Source organism: Canis lupus, chromosome 24 (assembly GCF_011100685.1).
Source record: "Canis lupus familiaris isolate Mischka breed German Shepherd chromosome 24, alternate assembly UU_Cfam_GSD_1.0, whole genome shotgun sequence".
Taxonomy (NCBI): Eukaryota; Metazoa; Chordata; class Mammalia; order Carnivora; family Canidae; genus Canis; species Canis lupus.
Genome location: NC_049245.1, coordinates 25,081,121 through 25,104,549, shown reverse-complemented (window position 1 = coordinate 25,104,549; position 23,429 = coordinate 25,081,121). Strand labels below are relative to the sequence as shown.

At 39.8% G+C, this 23,429-nt stretch overlaps 2 protein-coding genes across 2 annotated transcripts in view; both read left to right on the top strand.

Annotated features, from left to right (window-relative positions):
* Window positions 1-1,424: 1,424 nt before the first annotated feature.
* Window positions 1,425-23,429, top strand: part of CPNE1 (copine 1) — a 35,132-nt gene continuing 13,127 nt past the window's right edge. The window contains exon 1 of the mRNA NM_001171749.1: window positions 1,425-1,568. The gene's annotated coding sequence lies outside the window, so the exon portion shown is untranslated. The remainder of the gene's footprint in view (window positions 1,569-23,429) is intronic.
* On the top strand, window positions 1,442-13,839 carry RBM12 (RNA binding motif protein 12). Its single transcript, NM_001171748.1, is given in 3 exon segments — window positions 1,442-1,568; window positions 7,290-7,374; window positions 10,085-13,839. A coding segment is annotated over 1 exon segment (2,772 nt). The 5' UTR covers window positions 1,442-1,568; window positions 7,290-7,374; window positions 10,085-10,106; the 3' UTR covers window positions 12,879-13,839.

Here is a 23,429-nt window from a genome sequence, read left to right as displayed (position 1 = left end):
AGAGAAAAGCAGGCTCCATGCAGGGAGCCTGATGTGGGACTCCATCCTGGATCTCCCAAGATCACGCCCTGGGCCGAATGCAGGCACCAACCTGGTGAGCCACCCAGGTATCCCCAGAGTCTCATTCTTAGGTATACTTTGAGGTAAGCAAGATGTCAACATTGATGCAGAGCTCCTGAAACAAAGGTTTCTATAGAAAAACAAGGGAAGGAAAAGGAGAAGCTTTTTTTTTTTTAAATATTTTTTTAAATTTTATTTATTTATGATAGTCACACAGAGAGAGAGAGAGAGAGAGGCAGAGACATAAGCAGGCTCCTTGCACCGGGAGCCCGACGTGGGACTCGATCCCGGGTCTCCAGGATCGCGCCCTGGGCCAAAGGCAGGCGCCAAATCACTGCGCCACCCAGGGATCCGAGGAGAAGCTTTAAGAATAAGGAAGAGGGGTAATTTGTTAAGTCTTGCTGAAACATTAGTGTGTCTATCTTAATCTCTATCCATCTTCATGTGTGTTGTTTTTTTTTTTGTTTTTTTTTTTTTAAGGATTTTATTTATTTATTCCTAAGAGAGACAGAGGCACAGGGAGAAGCAGTCTCCATACTGGGACTCCAGGATCACACCCAGAGCCAAAGGCAGACACTCAACCAACTGAGCTACCCAGGCCTCCCTCTATGGCGGTTTCAATGACAATAATAGGGTTGAGGCAGCAGGAGTAGAGTCTGGGAGGCTGGGACCAGAGCAAGCACAAGAATTATTTTTTCTGTAATAAAATAAAACTAAGTGCAGCCGTGGAGGGGTTAATGAGAACTGGGTAAGGCTCCTTGGACTGAAATTTTTGTATTTATTTATTTTGTTTAAGATTTTATTTATTCATGAGACACAGAGAGAGAGAGGCAGAGACACAGGTAGAGAAGCAGGCTCCCTTTGGGGAGCCTGATGCGAGACTCCATCCCAGGACCCGGGGATCATGACCTGAGCCAAAGGCAGATGTTCAACTACTGAGCCACCCAGGTGCCCCTGGACTGAAATTTTTTTTTTTTTTGGACTGAAATTTTTAAATTCTGTCAGGGCATCATCAACAGAACCAGGCACTACTTTGTGGTCCATTTCATCCTCGAAACAATTATGCGAAGGAGGCACTATTTCTTGCGTTTCGCTGAGGATCGAGAAAGAAGTAATTTGCACAAAGGCCCGCACTGAGGGGCAAAGCGAGACTCTTACCCAAACCACCGCTCATCAATCACTCCCCTTAGGCGGAGTTAGTGCGCAAACGCCACACGCAAAAGACTGAAAAGTTCCTCTCGCCACAAATACCTGCAACTTCCGGGAAATTGCCCAAGAACCTCAGCGCGCTTGCGCCGCTCCGCCCCGCACGTCACCGTTCCGTCCCTCCCCTTCTGGAACGCGGAGCTGCTGAGCGGGCTGTCGGCCATTTTGTGAAGCGGCGAAAGAGGTGGTGGCTGCTGTGGGCTCCGGGAAGCCGTTCGGGCTGGGGCTGTCGGCCGCGGGGCGGAGGCACTCGCGCGGGGGGTAACTCGGGTCTGGGTTCGGGTGCCGCGCAGCTCTCCCCGGTAAGACTCCCGCAGCCCGGAACGGGCGGGGCTGTGCGGGGCTCGAGCCGCCCCTTGGTGGCCCGGGGCGGGGCCTTCGGAGGCCTCCGAGCCCGCCGCTGCGAGCGCCCCACACAAAAGGGTCGCGGCATGGCTGCGGGGGGCCTGGGAAGCCGCTTGCGCCTTTGAATCCTGAGAGGATGCAGGAAGGACGCAAGAGAGGATGAGGATGAGCCTGCATACCGAAGTGGGGACGGGGCCCTAGGGAGGACGCCCCCGTGGTCTGAGAGGGAGGAGGCCACACACAGCTGGGTGGCCCAGCGGCCTGCGAACTAACGGGGGTTGCAGTGAAAACACATGTTTATCCCGAATGAGCAAGATTCTCTGTGCCTCCCTAAAGGGACAGAGATTGTAACTACATCTCTGTGCCCCGTAGTGAGGAGATAAACGTAGTGAGGACACTCCCTCCATCCCAAGTGGAAAGGAGGCTCCTGTGGCCTAACAGGAAAAGGGGACTGGAGTCTGGATACACCTGTGGGGAGGAAGCTGCAGTCGGTACACTCCTGTGAGCCTAGGAAGGAAGTCAGAACCGGCCGCCCTCTCGGCCGAAGGTGGTGAGGGTTGTAGGGAAACGCTTCCAAGGCTCAGCGCGGGGCGGGGCTTACCCTCTAGAGTGTCGGCGACTTGAGAAGCCGGCCTCTGTAGCGAGAAAGTGGGGGGTGAGTACGCCTCCCAGGCTTCTGAGAATTTCGGAAGCCAGGCCCTTGATCCCCAAGCAGGGAAGAAGCTGCAAAGAGCACCACCTTTGCCTATCCCTTAGGAGAGAGCCTCCAGCACTGAGAGAGGAGCGGACCCAACGAGGTGGAGGGTGGGTGCTTTTTGATGTGTGAGTGAGTTTCTCTAGTGGAGGCTGGAGGTGTTAGTTGGCAGCCACGTGAAATAAGTGGGTGGGGCTTTGAGAATCTACAGGTTTGCGTAGGGGATGGACACCAGTGCAGGCTTAGCTGCCAGATTGTAAATGCATGCACGGACTTCTTGTGTGCCTGTAATGTGAACTTTACAGTGAAAAATCTGAGCGGCTCTGGTGAAGGTAACTGGGTTATTTATTTAGCGTAAGAGTGCTGGGAGCTCTGTATCCTGAGTTGCAGGCTCTAACGTGGGAGCGGTTTCTGGACCCTGAAACCTCCCTTGACTCCAGGATTTCCAGAGATGACCTAATATAATTTGTGGTAGTTGTCAGGAACCATTGAGGATTTCTCAAGAATAGTGTAATTCCAGTCAGTATAATCTGAGGAAAAATGTAATTGCAACTGAAGGATCGTTGAAGGAGGGACTTGTGACTGGAGTATTCTTAGGGCTGCTTGCTTGAATGGTTTAAAATCTTGTTTTTGTGAAATGCAGTATTAGTGAGGTGAGATGAATTACATTGGAGTTTGTTCTTTAGTTTATATTGTTAATGTATTTCAGATCATTTGCAGTTGAAAAATGTCCTAAGAGTCTGGTCATAATGGGCTGATCTTGTTTGTTTTGTTTTATAGAAATGTAATACAAGACTGGTTGTACTCGTTTTTGAAATTTGGTGATTTTGACTGAATGGACTTTTGGATTTAGTGGGAAGTAATTATGTTCAGGCATTTTCCAGGAATATTAAAAAGTTGGGAAGAACTGTTACAGGTGGTTAAAATAATTTTATGGCAATTTTTTAAGAAAATGAAATGTTTGGCCTGTTGATATAAAGGTTGAGGATGTACTCAGTATTGCTGGAAAACTTTGTAATGAAACAGGGAATGCATTTTATATCATCTTTATATGCTTGATTAAATATTTATTTTGTTTAAGGATTGTAATGCATAACTTGTATTTTTCTTACGTTCGTATCTGTTAGGTGGAAAATGAAGCTTTAGAAACCACTTTGGTAGTTACTTGGAACTTACTGTTATGTGCTCATGTCAGCATACTTCTGGCTTCTTTCACTTTCTTGTGATATGCCAAATGTTTTGATGATTGCATATTGAGAGTTTGGGGGTTGTTGGTACAATTTTTAGATGTGAAACGATTTGTGGACCTGTGTATTCCAGGTGCTGGAATCCAGTGACAATGTACATACTGTTTTTATTCCATTTGGTAGAGAGCCACGCTTTTTTTTCAGTTTAGATGAATATTTTCTTCTGTAGAGGTTGTAGAAAGAACTTCTAAGTGTCAGTAATTGCACAAAATATGCTCTTAGATATCTCTCCCTAAAATCTAAGGACTGTCGACTATTTCTATATCTCCTGTCCCCGCCACAAGTACTTAATAAATGTTCGTGGTATAAATGAATGTTGTTGAATATTTTAGGTCAACTAAGCAGAAAAATAACTTCACCTACTTTATAGTTTATCAGATTTTACTACCACCACTCAGATACCTTTTGGTTTGCAATGAGTTTTATTTCATTAAGTTTCAAGCCACTTTTTAAGTCTTAAGACCAAAAGTGAGGGCGAATGTGGTTGGCTAGGTTAGAAGTAATATTGTTGCTTTTAAGTTTAAATCAAGATAATGAACATATTTGTTGGCATTTGGGGGGAGAGCTGAAAAATAATATTATAGTCTTTTTGGCAGGGGGAGTCTATATCTTATTTGGAAATGTCTTGATTTGCCACTTTTGAGGACTGGAGGTTAATGGGAAAGTTAAGTAACGAGCTATCTAAAAGATTCATGTCCCTCAGTGTCAGAAGAATTGTTTCATTAAGAATGATCCCAGGGGGAAAAAAAAAAGAATGATCCCAGGGGGGGAAAATGATCCCAGAATCTGAAATGTGATCCATTTGGGGATGGGAACAAAATCAAGTGGATGAAGCTGTGTTTTTTTTCCATAATGCCTGCCATAATGTGATTATGCGGCTTTATAGCATTGTGCCCATTATGATTGGTTCTCTGTTGCTCATCTCTGAGGTGAACATTTGAGGGGTGCTGCTTTTCTTATTTTTTGAATCTAAAGAATTTAGCTCTGCTGTACTCTGGTTTTTGTTGATTAAAGACTGATAACTGAACAAAGTTAAAATTCACTTTTTGATGTTTATCACCAGATGAAGAGAGTGGAAACGGTTAAGTTCAACTGGTTTGTGCTTTGGCTTTCTGACTATACGAGGATTCTTGTCAGACATTTTACTCTGAAATTCCAAGTGATTGAAATGATTAGTAAATAAAATGTGTTGTGTCATAATAATATGCTAAATTTTCATCGCAGATATTTGTAATTTGTGCATGTATCTTGTATTTCTAAAGCTGACGCAAAGCCACTATGTTAGGACTAATTCCTAACAAAGTGGAAAAGTATACTAGAGCAATCTTCTTGTTTTAGATCTGGTATGTATCAGTGAATTTAATGGCAAATCAGGCACATTTTCTCCTTCATACCTTTATGCTTTACATATAAGTAAAGCCTGTATTTTTTTTTAAGATTTTATTTATTTATTCATGAAAGACACACACACAAAGAGGCAGAGACACAGGCAGAGGGAGAAGCAGGCTCCACGCAGGGAGCCTGATGCGAGACTCTATCCCCCCTCTCCAGGATCACACCCTGGGCCGAAGGCAGGGGCCAAACCGCTGAGTCACCCAGGGATTCCCTAAAACCTGTATTTTAGATGTTTTGTTGCATAAAATTGTTTCAGTCTTATCCTTCTAAAATTCACCAAGTCTTAAGGTGGTTGTAGTGGATTTTTCATTTTGGGATCCTACGTTCCATTGCTCGCTGACATTTAGAACACAGGAATAAGTCGGTTCCTGGAAAACATTGGTGCTTCTATAAAATTATTGTGCTCTTTACAAGTGAAGTGTTGAGAACAAAAGTACTTCAGTTCTTGGTTTCTATTTACTTTGTCTGTTTGAAGGAAGAAGTGTAACGCCAAGAGTTGTAAAGTTCTAGCTTCTAGCCTGAACTTTCTGGGTAGTTTTCTTTGGTATGGGTTGATGTGGGCTTTCCCCTTTGCTTAAATAGAAAAGTTTCACAAATTTATTTCCAGATTGATTTCGTACTTTAGATTGAACAGCATAAAATTTGAATGAGGCATTTGCTGAAATCAGCTGGGCCTTTCAACTTGTGGAATGAGACTTTTCCTTCTTGTTATAGTAATTTCTGGCAACCCTTTAGAAATTTTTGATAGTAGGTCTAGTGTGTTCCCTTTGGGCATAACTGGCTGACTCTGAACTTGTTCCTATCCAAATGGACATATGGAACCTTCTTGGGTCTGGAAGGGAGGAGGCTGAGGAACTTGTTTCCCTTACCTTCAGGGCACATGTTTGGGCCCCATACCAGACGTTTTGAATTGGAATCTCCAGTGGAGGATCATCTATTAATCATAAATGCTTAATTAGAAAATTACTCTGGTTCTGTTAGAGTCAAACTTGCACATTTAGAAATTAATATTGCAAAAATTCATGGTCTTCCTCATTGAGCATAGCCTTTACCTAAAGCAGGCTTTATTGTGTTTTATGTTTCCCTTTGTGACCTGTTAGACAAACTTCTAAAATTACCTAGAAGTTTTTAAGAGTTTTAAAACTCTTTAGACCTAATTAGAACTGATTTGTACATTGTATAAAAGTTTTAATACAGTGCTCTGGGCTTTTTAAAGCATTGTTTGTGACATATGTGCATAGCTTTTGTGGCAAAACAATCTCACTCTGCAGTAATTTTAGTAGTTGTCTAGAAGATGTTTAGCTTGTCCTTTAGAAAAAGTTGAGATTAACACTAAAATTTTTTTGATATGTTAGTGATGAATATTAAGCTCACAGGTGGTATCTCGAACTTGAAAGATAGTTAAAAATGAGCATTTTTAAAATAGTGTTCTGTTGGTAATCTTCATACTTACCAGTGACGATTTTCTTCTCTTTCTCTGAATTAAAAAAATTATCTTTTTAATGTAGTTGTCTAATCATTTGATCTTCTATATTGCTTGTGAATTGTTCACAACCTCACCGGTTTGGAAAAAATTTCAGTAAGAGATAGTGATTCGTTTTTACTTTGGGAACTATTCTTAATATGCCAGACATTTTTAGTTTTTTTTTTTTTTTTTTTAACAAGTTTCTTGGAACAGTTTTGGTGTTAGAAGAAAAAGCACTTTTCCTTAAGATTTTGAACCCCAGTGGTTTTAAATAGGAATTAATTGCTGTAGCCTGAAATTTCGCTTCATTTATGTTTCTTGGTGCTTGATGCTATTTGGTACAAAGGGAGATATTTTGGAAGAGCAATTGCAAGAATTTCCATAAGTACTCTTGAATTGATGATTTTATCATGTCTTGGAACTGTTTATGTGTGAACTTGTGCTTTTTCATCAAACGTTTGGTGGGACCTGAGGAAATAGGTTGTAGTTGGACTTGTATAATGGAATTTTCTGGACTGGTTTAATCATCAAATGATAAAAGTAATTACCAGTGTGAATCTGAGCTTTATGACTGTTTTAGTGTTTAATTGATTCATTCTTGGACTAATTTATGGCACATTCTTGATGTATGTAAATATATAATGTTTTGAGAGATACTCACATTTGAAAGCAATACCAAGTAACATGAGTGGGATTTTGCTTGGTACATGTGTATCTTTCTTTCTTTCTTTCTTTCTTTTTTTTTTTTAATAAGCATTCTAATGAAGTATTCTGGTGGTTTCAGACTCGCCTTCATAATGTACAGTTCAGTGTGGCCTGTGCGTGTTGTTTTGTGTTTCCTGCATTGATTTTTGCCTCCGTTTATTCTCTATTGCAGTCTAAAAGTTGGTTTTAATTGGTTGCCCACAGGATTGCCTTGGCCTCTACTTCTTGTTAAGAAAATACATCTCTTGTTTTATCAGGTAAGAGATTTTGAATAGAGGGTTTGTTTTTATACAAAATAAAATGAGATAGCTTATTTAGTAACATGAAAATATGTGTAGTAACTGAATTGTGGGGTATTTTCTTTTTTCTTTTTTTTTTTTAAGTCTTATCTGAGGGATGGGGGTGGGGTGGACTGGGTACCTTGAACAGTTGTCGCTTTCTTCAGGGTTCAGTTTTATATAGATCCATTTCTCCTGCTGATTCCTTATTATTAGGCAATATGCTGTTTTTTTTTTTCCCCCCTCAGTGTAGCATTCCAGACTAATTGCAAATATAGGTGCTTGTTATTGGTATGGTTTTTAAATATTCCTTAGAGGTATAGCTGTAGACAACGGGTCATATGTTTTAGAGTACCTATTTTGACTTGAGATGAAACTTTAGTGATTGGAATCTAACCTTCTTGTTAAGTAACAAAGGTAGGCTGAAGATAGTTGAAATGATTTACCTGTCAAACAGGCACTTAGTAGCAGAATAGCAGATCTTATTTCATATTTTTTCAGAACCTAAAACCATTTTCTCTTTAGATGGCTTTATGAATAACTCTTGTGCTCTTTGGTTTAATCCTCAACCCTTTTCTAGCTGGTAATCTGGGCAGATTTTTCAGTATCATGTTTTCGAACGTACCTTGTGCAGACTTTCACTAAATCTCTTCTCTTAGCAGCAGATTGTTTTTGAAGAGTTACTGTGTTTGTCACTTTAGCCCTGTGTTTAATTTTTGTGTTCTTGGGACTGTATCAAATTCCCATTTTGCTGTCCAAGTGCAAACTAACATCTCTCAAGTCATTTAGGGTGCTTGGATTAGTTACCCATGATGTTTCCCCCATGTAGTGATTAAATAAGCATTTTTTGAAGTTGAACAGGAATGCTATCTTAATTTTGCATGAAGCCAATATGCTACAGATAGTAAGGAATGAGAATTGATTTAATGACTTGAAATCTGGATAAGCTTCTGTATAGACTGCTAAATAGTAATAAAAATAAGGAGAAAAGAGTTTGTTGGTGTGATTTATTTGTTTAGTAATTAATTTTTCTTGTTGACTTGCAAACCAAAAATGAAAGGCTTCTCTCCTCCCCCAAATTTCTGGTGTTTTATAATGGTCTCACAAAAAGCATTTTCTGTTTGCCAGTCTATCTTTCTGGCTTAGATTTGAAAGTGGCTTTTATTTTTGTGTATGTGTGTGAGAGAATTGTCAAAGCCAAACAATATATCTCTGCTTTGTGTACAGCGGTCATAATAGTTGAGATAAATTACAGATTTTGTTGTATCAAATTAGTATTCACACAATATTTGACACTGAAAAACTGCTTTCATGGAGTTAATGGGATTCTTAGAGCTCGCAGCAGGAAGCTTTGCTCTTTTAATGTTCCTGTTTGAGAAGTGATAAAACCAAAATTCAACTCATTTATAATTTTCCTGAGGTCACAGAGCTAGTTTATATTTAAAAGTTGATTTTTAAGATGGCTTGGAAAACACTGTGTTGAACATATTAATTTCAAATTAATATTTTTTTCCAGTGCCAATAATTTGTTCTGTATAACTTTACAAAGCACTGCCCTTGCATTTACTCTTGGAAGCCATAAGAACTGAAATACTGGAATTTTATTTAAATCTTGGAGAAACTTTTCTCCAAAAGAAAAACTCAGAATAGATTGTTTTTTAAGGAGATCAGTGAGCTCCCAGAAATTCCACAGGAATTCTGTTGAGTAGAAACTATATAGCAGTCACTGAACAAAGTTCATACCCTAGTTCTTTTTAAAACAAAAGCAAAACCAAAAAATATTCTTTTTTTGTTAACAGCTTTCTGTGGGGGAAGAATGAGACATTTTTGGGGGGGGTGTGTGTGTGTGTGTTTTAATGGTGAGTTTGGAAATGAGTCATTGGATCTGAGTTTTCATTAAAACAGCTATGATGAATGGCACTGTAACTGATTCTACTTTTTGGAGTGATGAATATAGATAACTAAGGTTTTGGCTATTCAGTATTTCTTTTGGATTCTTAGTATGTATTAACCTTGTTTGTAATAAGTAATTGCATATATAGTTTAAATTAATAGAGCTGTAATGCAGATTGAAGAGTTTTAGGTTGAAATAATGGAATCCATTCTCATTTGAGACTTGAATCTACTTTAGTGTTAAGTATTTGTAATTCATTAGTATTCCAGTTTTCTGTTTCTGTTTTGCATTTTGAGATTGAGTCATATAAAATGACACTGATAATTCTTCAAAGTTGTCAAATTTATAAGGAAAATGCTAAGCCACTTTTAAATATTAACTTTGATAGATTCTTTGCATGTTTTTCCCCTGCAGATTATTCAACTTTGTGGCCTGATTTGACTTGCACATTTCTTTTAAATCTTACTGAATAATTAGTGGTCTGAATGATGTAATTGGTGACTCTACTTTCTTACGGTGGTTTTTTTCCCTGAAACTTTTGAGTCATGGGACTGAACTTCTAATTGTTTACAGAATTAATGCCTTTTGGAAGTTGAAATTGTCTAGGTTTTACATTGTAAATGGCACATAATGTTCAGTTTTTAGAATATTCAAATTAAAAAAAAACCCTGCATTGCTTGGGATAGTTTGAGGGAATATTTGAGGGCCTAATTAGGTAGCTGGTCATTCTTGTAGTTAAAAACTTGGTATGATAAACAGGAGTCTGACCTGGCCGTTGCCTTTTCTCATCTGCAGGTGTGTGTGGTTTCAGCGCAGCATGGCTGTGGTCATCCGTTTGCAAGGTCTCCCAATTGTGGCGGGGACCATGGACATTCGCCACTTCTTCTCTGGATTGACCATTCCTGATGGGGGCGTGCATATTGTAGGGGGTGAACTGGGTGAGGCTTTCATCGTTTTTGCCACTGATGAAGATGCAAGGCTTGGTATGATGCGCACAGGTGGTACAATTAAAGGGTCAAAAGTAACACTTTTGCTGAGTAGTAAAACGGAAATGCAGAATATGATTGAACTGAGTCGTAGGCGCTTTGAAACTGCCAACTTAGATATACCACCAGCAAATGCTAGTAGATCAGGACCGCCACCTAGCTCAGGAATGAGTGGCAGAGTAAATTTGCCTACAACAGTACCTAACTTTAATAATCCTTCACCCAGTGTAGTTACTGCTGCCACATCTGTTCATGAAAGCAACAAAAACATTCAGACATTTTCCACAGCCAGCATAGGAACGGCTCCTCCAAATATGGGGGCTTCTTTTGGGAGCCCAACGTTTAGCTCAACCATTCCGAGCACAGCGTCTCCAATGAACACAGTCCCGCCACCACCAATTCCTCCGATCCCAGCGATGCCATCTTTGCCACCAATGCCGTCCATTCCCCCAATACCAGTTCCTCCTCCAGTACCTACATTGCCTCCTGTGCCTCCTGTGCCCCCAATTCCCCCAGTCCCTTCTGTGCCACCCATGACCCCACTGCCACCCATGTCTGGCATGCCACCCTTGAACCCGCCACCTGTGGCACCTCTGCCTGCTGGAATGAATGGTTCTGGAGCACCTATGAATCTGAACAATAACCTGAACCCTGTGTTTCTGGGTCCGTTGAATCCTGTTAACCCTATCCAGATGAATTCTCAAAGCAGTGTGAAACCACTTCCCATCAACCCTGATGATCTGTATGTCAGTGTGCATGGAATGCCCTTTTCTGCAATGGAAAATGATGTCAGAGATTTTTTCCATGGGCTCCGTGTTGATGCAGTGCATTTGTTGAAAGATCATGTAGGTCGAAATAATGGGAACGGATTGGTTAAGTTTCTCTCCCCTCAAGATACATTTGAAGCTTTGAAACGAAACAGAATGCTGATGATTCAACGCTATGTGGAAGTTAGTCCTGCCACAGAAAGACAGTGGGTAGCTGCTGGAGGCCATATCACTTTTAAGCAAAGTATAGGACCTTCTGGACAAACCCATCCCCCTCCTCAGACACTTCCCAGGTCAAAATCGCCCAGTGGGCAGAAAAGGTCAAGGTCAAGATCACCACACGAGGCTGGTTTTTGTGTTTACTTGAAAGGGCTACCATTTGAAGCAGAAAACAAACATGTCATTGATTTTTTTAAAAAGTTGGATATTGTGGAAGATAGTATTTATATTGCTTATGGACCCAATGGGAAAGCAACTGGTGAAGGCTTTGTAGAGTTCAGGAATGAGGCTGACTATAAGGCTGCTCTGTGTCGTCATAAACAATACATGGGCAATCGCTTTATTCAAGTGCATCCAATTACTAAGAAAGGTATGCTAGAAAAGATAGATATGATTCGTAAAAGACTGCAGAACTTCAGCTATGACCAGAGAGAAATGATGTTAAATCCGGAGGGGGATGTCAGCTCTGCCAAAGTCTGTGCTCACATAACAAATATTCCATTCAGCATTACCAAGATGGATGTTCTTCAGTTCCTAGAAGGAATCCCAGTGGATGAAAATGCTGTACATGTTCTTGTTGATAACAATGGGCAAGGTCTAGGACAGGCATTGGTTCAGTTTAAAAATGAAGATGATGCACGTAAGTCTGAACGCTTACACCGTAAAAAACTTAATGGGAGAGAAGCTTTTGTTCATGTAGTTACTCTAGAAGATATGAGAGAGATTGAGAAAAATCCCCCTGCCCAAGGAAAAAAAGGGTTAAAGATACCTGTGCCAGGTAATCCTGCAGTTCCAGGAATGCCCAGTGTGGGAATGCCCAGTGCGGGAATGCCCGGTGCCGGAATGCCCGGTGCCGGAATGCCCGGTGCCGGAATGCCCGGTCCCGGAATGCCTGGTGCCGGAATGCCCGGTGCCGGAATGCCTGGTGCAGGAGGTGAAGAGCATGCCTTCCTGACTGTAGGATCTAAGGAGGCCAACAATGGGCCTCCATTTAACTTTCCTGGTAATTTTGGTGGGTCAAATGCCTTTGGGCCACCACTCCCTCCTCCAGGATTAGGAGGCGCCTTTGGTGATGCTAGGCCTGGTATGCCTTCAGTTGGAAATAGTGGTTTGCCTGGTCTAGGACTGGATGTTCCAGGTTTTGGAAGTGGACCAAATAATTTAAGTGGGCCAGGATTTGGAGGAGGCCCTCAGAATTTTGGAAATGGCCCTGGTAGTTTAGGTGGCCCCCCGGGCTTTGGAAGTGGCCCTCCTGGTCTTGGAAGTGCCCCTGGGCATTTGAGTGGGCCACCAGCCTTTGGGCCTGGCCCTGGTCCTGGCCCTGGCCCAATTCACATTGGTGGACCCCCTGGCTTTGGATCTAGTTCTGGAAAACCAGGACCTACAGTAATTAAAGTGCAGAATATGCCCTTTACTGTGTCTATTGATGAGATTTTAGATTTCTTTTATGGCTATCAAGTGATCCCCGGCTCAGTGTGTTTAAAATACAATGAAAAAGGTATGCCCACAGGCGAAGCCATGGTGGCCTTCGAATCTCGGGATGAAGCCACAGCTGCTGTCATTGACTTAAATGACAGACCTATAGGCTCAAGGAAAGTAAAACTTGTCTTAGGGTAGCTGTTCACATCAATTCTTTAGAGGGTAGATCTTCATAGTGCTGTGATTAATGCATCCAGATTGTTTTCCTAGTATTTCCAGGTTAGAACCTGTGGATTGTTTCAATTGCATATAGATTGGTTTCTATAACATAGAGTATTGGTTGACTGTTTACAGAAGACTCACTACCAGGATAAATATTGCTGTATGTTACAGTAAAGCTGTCTGGAGAGAACACAAAAATGATTTTGGCATACCATTAGAGAAACCATTTGTAAAACACAAATGACCGCATAAAGCTTATCAAGGAGTCTAGATTGGTTTCGTTTTATACCATATGGGATGAAGAAAATAGAAATGTCAATAGAGCTCATTAAGGGTGCTCTTGCCAGCTGCTGAAAAATAGAAGTTGGCTACTCTTGGAATTTGGTTTAAAGCTGGACAGATTTGCTTTGTTATAGGGTCAAAGCTTTGTCTAAAAGTCCTCATTTTCTTTTAAAATTGAATAAAATCTCTGTATACAGATCACTGTATGTACCTTTATTGCTTCTTGAGGGTTCTTGCTGTATAGACAGTCCTGCTTCTGAAGTTGCTGCTTTTTTGTTTGCCTAATTGACTCATTTGTAAATGAGCAGAATTGTTTTGTTGTTGTTGTTTTAATATAAAACTCCACACTTGGTTTGTGCTATAACCTTGAACTTTGATTTCTAATGTCACACTTCAAACTGTGTGAAATAAGAACTTTTGCCACAAAAATAAAATACGGAGTCCTCTACCTACCAGAGCCTTTTTGGTTTAACCGCCATGTTTTAGTTTAGTCAGTTTAAAAATTGTTCATGTTGTTTGGATGGCATCAAAAACCAGAAACCACTTTTAATAATCATTGTTTAAGATGCTAGATTTGAAGTCCTGTACAATGATGGACTGATGTTCTGGCAATTTCCTTCTGTCCCAAATTTACGTGAAATTTTGGCCTGTAACTAAACAAAAGGTCCATTTATAAGAAAGAGCATTATTATATCTAGGTTTTTTTAAAAACTGAAGTTGAAATTGTTAGCTCTGTTAGCAGTAGTGTTAGAGAATAAAAGATTCATAAGCCGTTCCATAGATGTGCATTTAATCCTGTTACTTGGAGGCTTTTTGGTCTAGTTGTTTGATCAGGAGCCTGTTCATAAAAATTCTTCATATAGAGTACAAGTGCAGCTGCCAGAGGGGAGAGAATTGAGACTCCTTGCCCTTTCATACTCTTCTTTGGCATTCAGGACACTAAGGCAGGAGGACCACATGGGTTCTGGTTGGTAAGTGTCCTTGTCATGAAAACATTTGCCTTACAACATCCTGCTCACTGCTACAAAAGGCTCTACTTATGGTTACTTTCCTTCTTCGTTAAAATGCTCTAAAGATATGTCACATTATATTATAAACATATGGAATGGGAGATTGATGAGATATCATGAAAAACAATTTTTGTCTTTTACACGGGCCTCTGTCTTGGTTTGAAACATCCCCAACATTTCCTGCAAATCCATGTACTTACAAAGGGGTCAGCCTTTTAAAAGAAATATTTCCTATTAAAAAAAAATAGTGCCTTTTTGGTGTTGCAAGTCAGTGGAACACTGAAATACAGCGTCTCGCGTATTAGAGTTAAGAGTGGCAGCAGTTTCATTTGCGTGATAAGATTTAGAAAGCCTTTTCATCACTACAATCTTAGAGGATTGACAGTACAGGATTTTTTGTTTAGGGAAAGGATTGTTTAGACTTTCAAAGAAGACATGGCTGTGTTGTGGGTCTTTTGACAATTCATGAATACAAATTTGCTTTGACAGATCACTAAGATACTGCCTCTTCAACTAAAAAAGCAATATGATGTTTATATATGCTATTCAATTTAAGTTTTCTGTTAAGTAATCATTTCTCATTCCAAAGATCAAGTGCAGAAAACTTCAGCGCTGCTTGGGAGTCTTATTTCAACTGCAGATTATTTTCCCCATTGGAGAGCTGACTATTTTCATTTTAGAAAAATGGGTTGTTTGAAGATGGAAAGCCTTTTATCTTTTTTCACAGTTTATTTTGGTTATATGTTCGTACAATCTTATTAAATATTTCATATACTTTATTGCAACTACTTTGTTATTTCTACATCTTAGATAAATGCTGAAAAGGAAAACTTGATTTCATTGTTCATCAAATTAAATAAAGTAAGAAAATAGTGGTTTGTGTAGAAATTGGAGAGAACTATGTTTATATTTGGTTGAGTCACAACAGTGCTTCTCGTTGTGAAATGTAATTAAATGCTTTGCCCTCTGGAACTTGATTTTTGTGTATCTGAGACTTATTAATATAGTGCTAACTTCTAAGCATACTGTTCATCTTGTTCTGGGCATTGGAGTTTGAGTTTTAAAAAAATTACTTGAAAATATATTCTGTGAAATCACTCATACCTCTCTTCCTGCGAATTTTCTCAGAAGAACTAGGTTTGGGGTGAAAATGAATTTATTTTCTCATTTGCTTTGTATGGTATGAAGGATTTGTAAAGCTTCGCTCAAAGTTGTGTGCATTTGTAAACACAATCATGATATTTTCAATTTTATGTGTAAATTTTGTCTTTTGGTGACTGACATGAATGGAGGAGAATCTTTTCCATTAGGTTTAATTCCTCCCACCCTCTTGCTGGGGTGTTTCTGGTATTTTTTTTTTTTTTTTTTTAAGTTTAAAGGATTAGAGAAATCTACGAAATGTATTTTATAAATAAGCAAATTTGTAAACTTTTTCTGAACTTCAGTGAAACATTTAGTTTACAAGCAAAATTTGGAGGTGTATTCTGTGTTTAATACTGTAGTTTGGATGTACAATTATTAGTGGCTTTTAAAAAAATGCAACATTGTTAAGTGAAATGTAGTTCTAGCTTTGTGCTCCGAGTTGTCAAAGCATCAACCGAGTTGTCAAAGCATCAACCGTGAAGATTTCTTTAGGGAACTTTTTATTCAGAATTTCAGAGAGTGTAATTAGGTCAGTTTTAACCCACCGGATGAAAATCTAGGGCTGTGTATGGACATAAGCAAACATACCTTGGATAAAATAAGGATCCATGAAAGCCTTAATCAAACTCAAAGTCCTTTTTATTGGATTCTGTCATTGTGTACAGGTGTGGGTCAAGTCTTTAAAAATAATTCCACTCATCAATTTCAAGAACACTTAAAAATAAGTAAAGAAACTGTAAAATTGCTGCTAGTTAAATCTGTAAGGAGTTTCTGGCAGTGATCACTTTTAAAACTTCCCACTCTTTGAAAATTACCACGTTTAAATAGTTTTACTGGCAATTCTACTGTAGTCCCAAGTTTTAAAACCAAACACAATAAGATAATTCATTGCCAGTATGGCCATACAACATTGCCAGCAAATACTGCCTTGGCATCATTCAGCAGAGGTTTTGTCTATAAAGATGAAGTCTTGAATACTGTTCAATAAACTTGTCACAAAATAAAAGGCTGATGCTTTTAATGCTTTACACAAGAGTACTCTATTCAGCTATACCATCAGGTTTTTTGTTGGTTTTGTTTTTTAAACTCCTTATAAATGTTTTGTGCCTTTGGAAAGGTGAATTTGGCGATCTTGGAGGTAACCATTGTTGCTTATGTCTGCTAATGCTGAAGTGTGGAAAGAAGATACCTGGAACGGCAGGGAGGAAACTTGATTCTAGGTCAAATCTGTGGTATCCACCTTTTCAGACTTTTATCTTGTGTGCTTCGCTAGCAATCCACTTCGTTATGTGGACTCAGAAAGAACCAGAAACCAGGTGCTCCTTTTTACAGAAGGTGTCTTGAAGGGGGCCGTGAGTTGTCTTTTTTTAAAAACTGACTAAGAAACGGGAAAAGAAATCTTCAGAATACATTGTCAATTGCACATACTTCTAAAGCTTTCCTTATTTGTTTACTGATTCTTGCATTAGTATGTGAGGTATTTTGAGGTGGGGAAGAGGGGACAGGAATCAAAAATATTGCTGCTTTCTGACACTCATGCTCTGGTTTTGTCCCTTCCACATTTGTTCAACTGCTAAAAAAAAAAAAAAAAAAAACGAATGGAAAGTTTCCATGAACTCTGGAGTCCTTTAAAAAAAAAAATCTCGATTGGAGTTGCAGAGAAATTAGTGGGCTATTCTTTTTAACCAAAGCTCGTGAAAAACACAACTTTTACCTTTATTATGAAAGAGTTTTTAGCCTGTATTTGAGTTCAATACCCAGGTTGTTTTAGAGGGGGTTAGACTTAACATACTTAATTCCAGGTGGTTGCTGAACTCTTCTGAAATGAAGGTTTTAACTAAGTAAGCATTTGAAAAATCACAGAGTGAAATCAGCTGCCTACAGATATCCAGAATGGCCTTTACCATTTTAAAAGGATAGACTGTATGCTAATAATATGTTTCATTTTCTTGCTCAGGAGAAAACTCTTACTTTAATTGATTGTTGTCTGCTTTCCAGTGTTTTACAACAAGAAATGGTTTATCAGTTCTGTGCATTGCCACCATTCTCCTTGCCCCCCAAAAGTAGAGCTTTTATGCAATATGGTAGAGGCCAAACTTATGATTATCCTTTTTTTTTTTTTTTTAAATTTATTTATGATAGTCACAGAGAGAGAGAGAGAGAGAGAGAGAGGCAGAGACATAGGCAGAGGAAGAAGCAGGCTCCATGCACCGGGAGCCGGATGTGGGATTCGATCCCGGGTCTCCAGGATCACGCCCCGGGCCAAAGGCAGGCGCTAAACCGCTGCGCCATCCAGGGATCCCTGATTATCCTTTTTAATTAAAAATTTTGCTTGATTTCAGTTTCATCTTTTTAGTATAAAATCTGATAGATTACATTGACTTAATCTAAATGTTCTGGAAAGAGTGTGTTCTGGTGGTGGCACAGTTCTCTGATGCTGTAGTGACTTTTCTGGAAAAACCCTTCTGTTCAACAGTATGAGCAAGTTTATCTCTTAATGGTGCCTGTTCATGTCAATGTTACTCTTTATTGCGCTGTTCTTGGATTTTTTCTTGTTGCCTCATGCTACTTTGTGCCAGAGGATCTCACAAGCATCTTAGAATATGACTACTTTTCTGGATCAACATAACTAACAACAAGCAACTAAGGTGGCACTACTTTTCTACGTATTGCTCTACTACTGAAGAATCCAGAAGGGGCAAAAAAGCTACTTGATGAAAGCATTTTAGCCCAAAGGCAGAGGGGCAGCACTCTAAAAATCTGGGGGCAGGAAATAGTGCTGGGAAAATCTCATTAACCATTATCTTTTAATTCTGAGAGGCCCATTTACCTTCCTCTAGTGAAAATGTTGATAGTTAAGTCCTAGAGACTAAGGAAACACCAGTTGAGGGTTAAATGAATTGGCATCCCAACTATACCAGACATCTGGATTCTGATTTTGGTAGCTAATATTTCAAATCCTTTTTCCTGGTCAGTCAGTGGCTTGCTATTTCATATTGAGAAAAGGAGGAGGTGACGATTGGGGGAAAATAGAGCCATGACCAGCAAGAGAACATAATTCAATATGAACAGAATCAGATGTTGAAGAAGCATAACACACTCTAAGGAGTGAGCTGTGCTATATATATTCAAACAGGCTGCCCCTTACTTAGTGTTTCATTCCCTCTCCATTCTGATGCTGCCAGTTTACCTGTTTATAGTAGTAAGTCTGGTGGTAACCAGGGCTTGTGAGTTTCTCACTGCTATCTATGTGGCCTAGCCTCCAAACTTGGAGTGGGGAATGTGAATTCACTCACAGTTTTTATTAGTGAATAAGATTTGTCACTTAAGCTTTTGTGTAACATGCCGGATATAACCACCACATTGTGCTACCATAAGTCACCTGTTAGTCCTTGCAGAGTGGGGAAGGCTTAAGGGTAAAGAAATTCAGCTACTTACAGAATCTTAAATCATATTAACTGGTGCTCTTGCTGATTTCATTTTTCTTTTGTTCCACTTGGATGTGAGTTAATACCGTCCTCCACTATACTCCCCCACATATTGTGTTGCTGTACAGAGATGGCCACATCCTTTATATATAACTTCCTTCTGTGGCGTGGGCCTATGGGACCAGCAGAGCTCTTCTGCTATTAATCTGGCTAAAGTGGAAAGACTAATGGAGCTCTTACTTTCTGAAGTAGATAACTGCCAATTATCTTTGCTTCTATGACCACTGAATTGACAGGTTGGAATTGGAAATGTCTGTTGCCTCCAAGCTTTTAAAACAGTTTCACGTAGATAATCAGCTTAGCCATAGCAGTAATGGCTAACTAAATTTTTTGAACAATATTCATAAACCCAGCACTTCCATGCTGTGGTAGAAAAGGAATCAAAATAAGATGCCTCTTCTTAAAGACCTAAGGTTTTAAATTGTACAAGTAAGTGCTTGGTTGTACTTGTGGATGTACAAGGTACACTCATGTCCTACAGGAACTGAATGGATAAGGGTTTCCCGGCCAGTTGCTAAATTGTCAGACTGAAACAAGTATAATGGAAGCCTTGTGTGTAAGCTGAGGGAAGGAATGATCTCTAACAGGTTTTTGGTAACACAATATGTTAACTTAGTAAAATGAAATGTTTAATAGTGTGAGGGAACAAAGTGGCACTACCTAAAATGGTGTTTGTCCTGGAAGCTCTTAAAGTTGTACCATAATAGTGTAGCCTGAGTGGCGTGACTGAGCTGATGAATGGTCAGTAAGGCAGGCAAGTGAGGGTTGTACTAGGGGTGTCCTGACCTACCAGAGGAATAGAACCTTTTTATTTTTTTTAATGACCTTTTGACTAGCTACCGTATACTACTACTAATAAACGGCCTAATAAGACATTGATAAATACTCCAGAATTAAGTGAACTTCCCCATCAATTTCACCACTTACACAGTCCACTATCTGAAATTCATTATTTTCTAGTCTTGCTTTGATTTGATAGAGTTTTAGTTTTTCTGTATAAAACATCCACCTCTTTTCTCATTCTTCTAGGACAGCACTATTCCAGTAGAATTTTTTCCAGTGGAAGTATTCTCCTCTGTATTCACATTAATTAGCCACTGTAGCTGCTGTTTTTTAAAATATTTATTTTGAGAGAGAGCACATGAGCTGGGGCAGCAGCAGAGAGAATCTCAAGCAGACTCCACACTGAGTGAGACTAGGACTTGGAGCTAAATCTCATGACCCTGAGTTCATGACCTGAGCCAAAGGCAAGAGTCAGATCCTTAACTGATAGCCACCCAGGCACCCCGCCACTGTAGCTGCTATTAAATTTAAAAAGCCACATGTGGCTAGTGGCTCCTGTATTGAACTGCACAATTCTAGATTCACAGAGCAACGGAAAATTTCCTCTTCCCCATCGGATCTTTGGAGATCCCCATGTTAGGCAACACTGACCAGTAGAAATAAGAGTCACTTTATCTAGTAGCTATGAGAAAAGTAAAAAGAAATAAGTGAAATTAGCAATATATTTTAGCCCAGTATGTCTGAAATATTAACTATTTCAGTATACACTGTATAAAATTATTGAGAGATTTTTTGGTACTGTTTTAAATGTATATTTTACATCACATTGTGATTTGAAGTAAGCATATTTCAAGTGCTCAATATCCACTTGTGGTACAGATTTAGAATATAAGGAAAGTTACCCTCTATCATTTGTTTTTTCACTGTACTGCCTCTTTCAGCTGTTTCTAATGAGTATTTGAATTTTGTTGCATTCCTCCTAACCTTTCCCCTTCTTGTTATGTTAGCAGCTTTTTTTTAAAGCAGTTAACTTGCTATAGTTACCTCTTTCACTGGCTAACTGGGTGTTAGATATTGTAAAATTACTAATCCACCAGAATCCAGCAGAACTAGAATCTTCCCCACCCCCTGCCAACCCCTGCCCTTCACCCCATCTACAGTCACAAGTGGACAGGTCAGCGTGTGTCTGTAATGCAATTTCCTTATGTTCAAACCCTCTTTTATTTCTCAACTTCCCTAACAAACAAGTTCTGAAGAACGACCCATCTTAAGACCTTCCTTATATCCCAAGTGCATCTATTCCAGTAAGAGGGACTCCGACTATGAACAGTAGGTAGATTTCTTGTCCCAAGGCTCTGGTCTGCTGCTTTTCACTTGGCTCCTTTATGCCATAGATCACATTTCACACTGGAATGTGTGATATGCTCTTGTTGATATCCTTGCCCTGGAGATGCTCAGGAAGGTGATCAGTACTGTTGTCTTCTACACTCTGCAGGTAATAGGCAGGGTCTTGTTAAAATAAGTTAGATTAAAGGAATATAGATTCCAGCAGGGCAGACTGTGGGCAGAATAGACTGTCTAGTAGTTATTCTCTGAAAATTTTGATGTAAATCACAATTTCCTGAGCTAAGTTCTACTTTGTTTGCAGTGTGTTTATTCTTTTGAATAAACTTAAATTCTAGTCCTATACATGTGAAGTCCATCAGTTCCTCTATTTCTGCCCTGACAGACAAATAGGGGCAACATGTGGTAGATGCAGAATTATTTCCATCTAGTATAAAGCTAGTTGGTATAGGCCATGGAAAGAGGCCACATGAGCCTCACTGCTCATGTGGAGTGGCCAGGTGCATTTCAGATTGGACTGGATTACAAAATCTGAGCTGCTGCTAAAGTGGATGGAACAAATCATATTCTCAGAGTTGTAGTTCATTAGTTAGTATATGACCCAGGACTAGTCATTTCCTTTCTCTGGTCTCAGTGTTTTACACAATGAGATTAAAATAGATCTCATTATGCCCGATTTTAAGCTTCTATGATTCTGTAAACCCAGACAATTGATTCTTTATGGAAGTTTATAGGTAATTGGAACCTTAAACTACAGAAAAGCCAGTGGAACTCAAAATTTTGGTCTAGTTACTGCTCTGATGCTTTTTCTGAGTGTGATGACAGTCTCACACTGAAGTTTGAGAATTTCATTAGGAGAGAAAAGTAGGGTCTTCATTTCTGCCAGTTGGGTCCTCTAGAGCAGATAGACCTGACATTTTTCTTGGTTGTCTCATAAACCAACAAGTAGAAAATGGTACCACAAAAAGATCCATTTATGATTACTGAGAAGAGCATTTAACACATTATTGAGCAATTACTCTGTTAGTGTCAGGCAGGGGGTACTTTGCATGGTTGGCCTTATTTCATCCTCATGATAACTCTGTAAAGTTGACACTATTATCTTCCCCATCTTAGAAGTGGGGAAGTCCAGGGGAAGAGAAGCAAAGACTTGCTTAAAGTCTCATTAATAGTAAGAGTAAGCAGAGATTATTCAATCATAGGCTGCCTGCATGATTCTAGAGGCAGAGCACCTTCAACCATTGCCTCTCTCGGACTTTTGGGAGAAAATGGGGGAGGCCACTGGCAGCACTCTTCTTTTGGGTCTGGGGCCTGCTGGGGAAGGGATTCTGGTATTGTTCCAATATGCCAGTGTTTATTTCGAAGTAGGCAGGTGGAGGCTTCGTGTAAACACATTCAGAGTCCTAGGGTAGAGAAAAACTCCCACTCCAGTATGGTCCTACCATGCTTGAAGGCCATGTGTTCTTCCTCAGTTTGCTGCTTTCCCCAAATCCAATTGGTTCCTAAGCTAGATTTCTCTTTGAAGACTTGGACACAGGTTGTATTTGTTCAACTTTGAGTAAGTCTTTTGAGGATGTTGTAGTTTGACTTCCAGACATTTTTTACCTTCATTGAATACAGCAGGATGGGAAACTGACCATTTATGTACCGTACTTTCCTACTTCGCACTTTTTGTGTGACATTCACATTTTAAGCTTTAGAGTATTCCCAAATACAGTGGTAGCCAGACTCTTAGATGGATCTAAACCAAATTATTCTTTAAAATTATAGTTTTAAACAATTTTTGTAGCCTGTAGTCATGTGTATGAATAAATAAGTAAGTACAGCTTTATAGTAAGGATTTATATATTTGGTTCAGTTCGTGACCTATGAGGACTGTGTTGTTTGGGACTGCTAACTTAAATTTGGGGAGTCTCTGAGTTATAGAGGGAGAAACAGGGGTAAAGAAAGACTGACAACCTTATCCATGTCCTTGAGGAGGCAGAGAAGGAAAGAAATAGTGGTGATTGGCATAGTTCATCTTTTCAATCTGAAGGGAAAACGAGTATTTCGTGGGTGGTGTTCTGCCCATTGGAAGCCTGTGGAAAATTTCCTAATTGGTTTTCAAGACTTGATCGAGCATCTGAGCTGCTCCAGCGTGTCAAGGTAGGCAACAGGAGTGTGAGCATGGCTTTGGTTCGTTGAAGGAGTGATCCTGCCACCCAGACATTTTGGTGCTCTATTCTTCAAGGCCTGGAAATGGGATTGAAGGCTGGTTCCGGTTCCTTTCTTTGTTACGCTTTTGGGAAGGGAAGAGGGTAGTGTAATACCTAAGCATGAAAGACCACTGAGTTTCAGCTCCAGTGGCACTGAATTGGATCCAGGAGAAGAGATCTTTTCTTGGATTTATGAAGAGCAGAGTTCGACTCTAAGACAGGGGAGGGGATGCCATAGAAAATGGACAGGTTACTCTCTTGGCAAAGTGGGGTTCCCTGTCA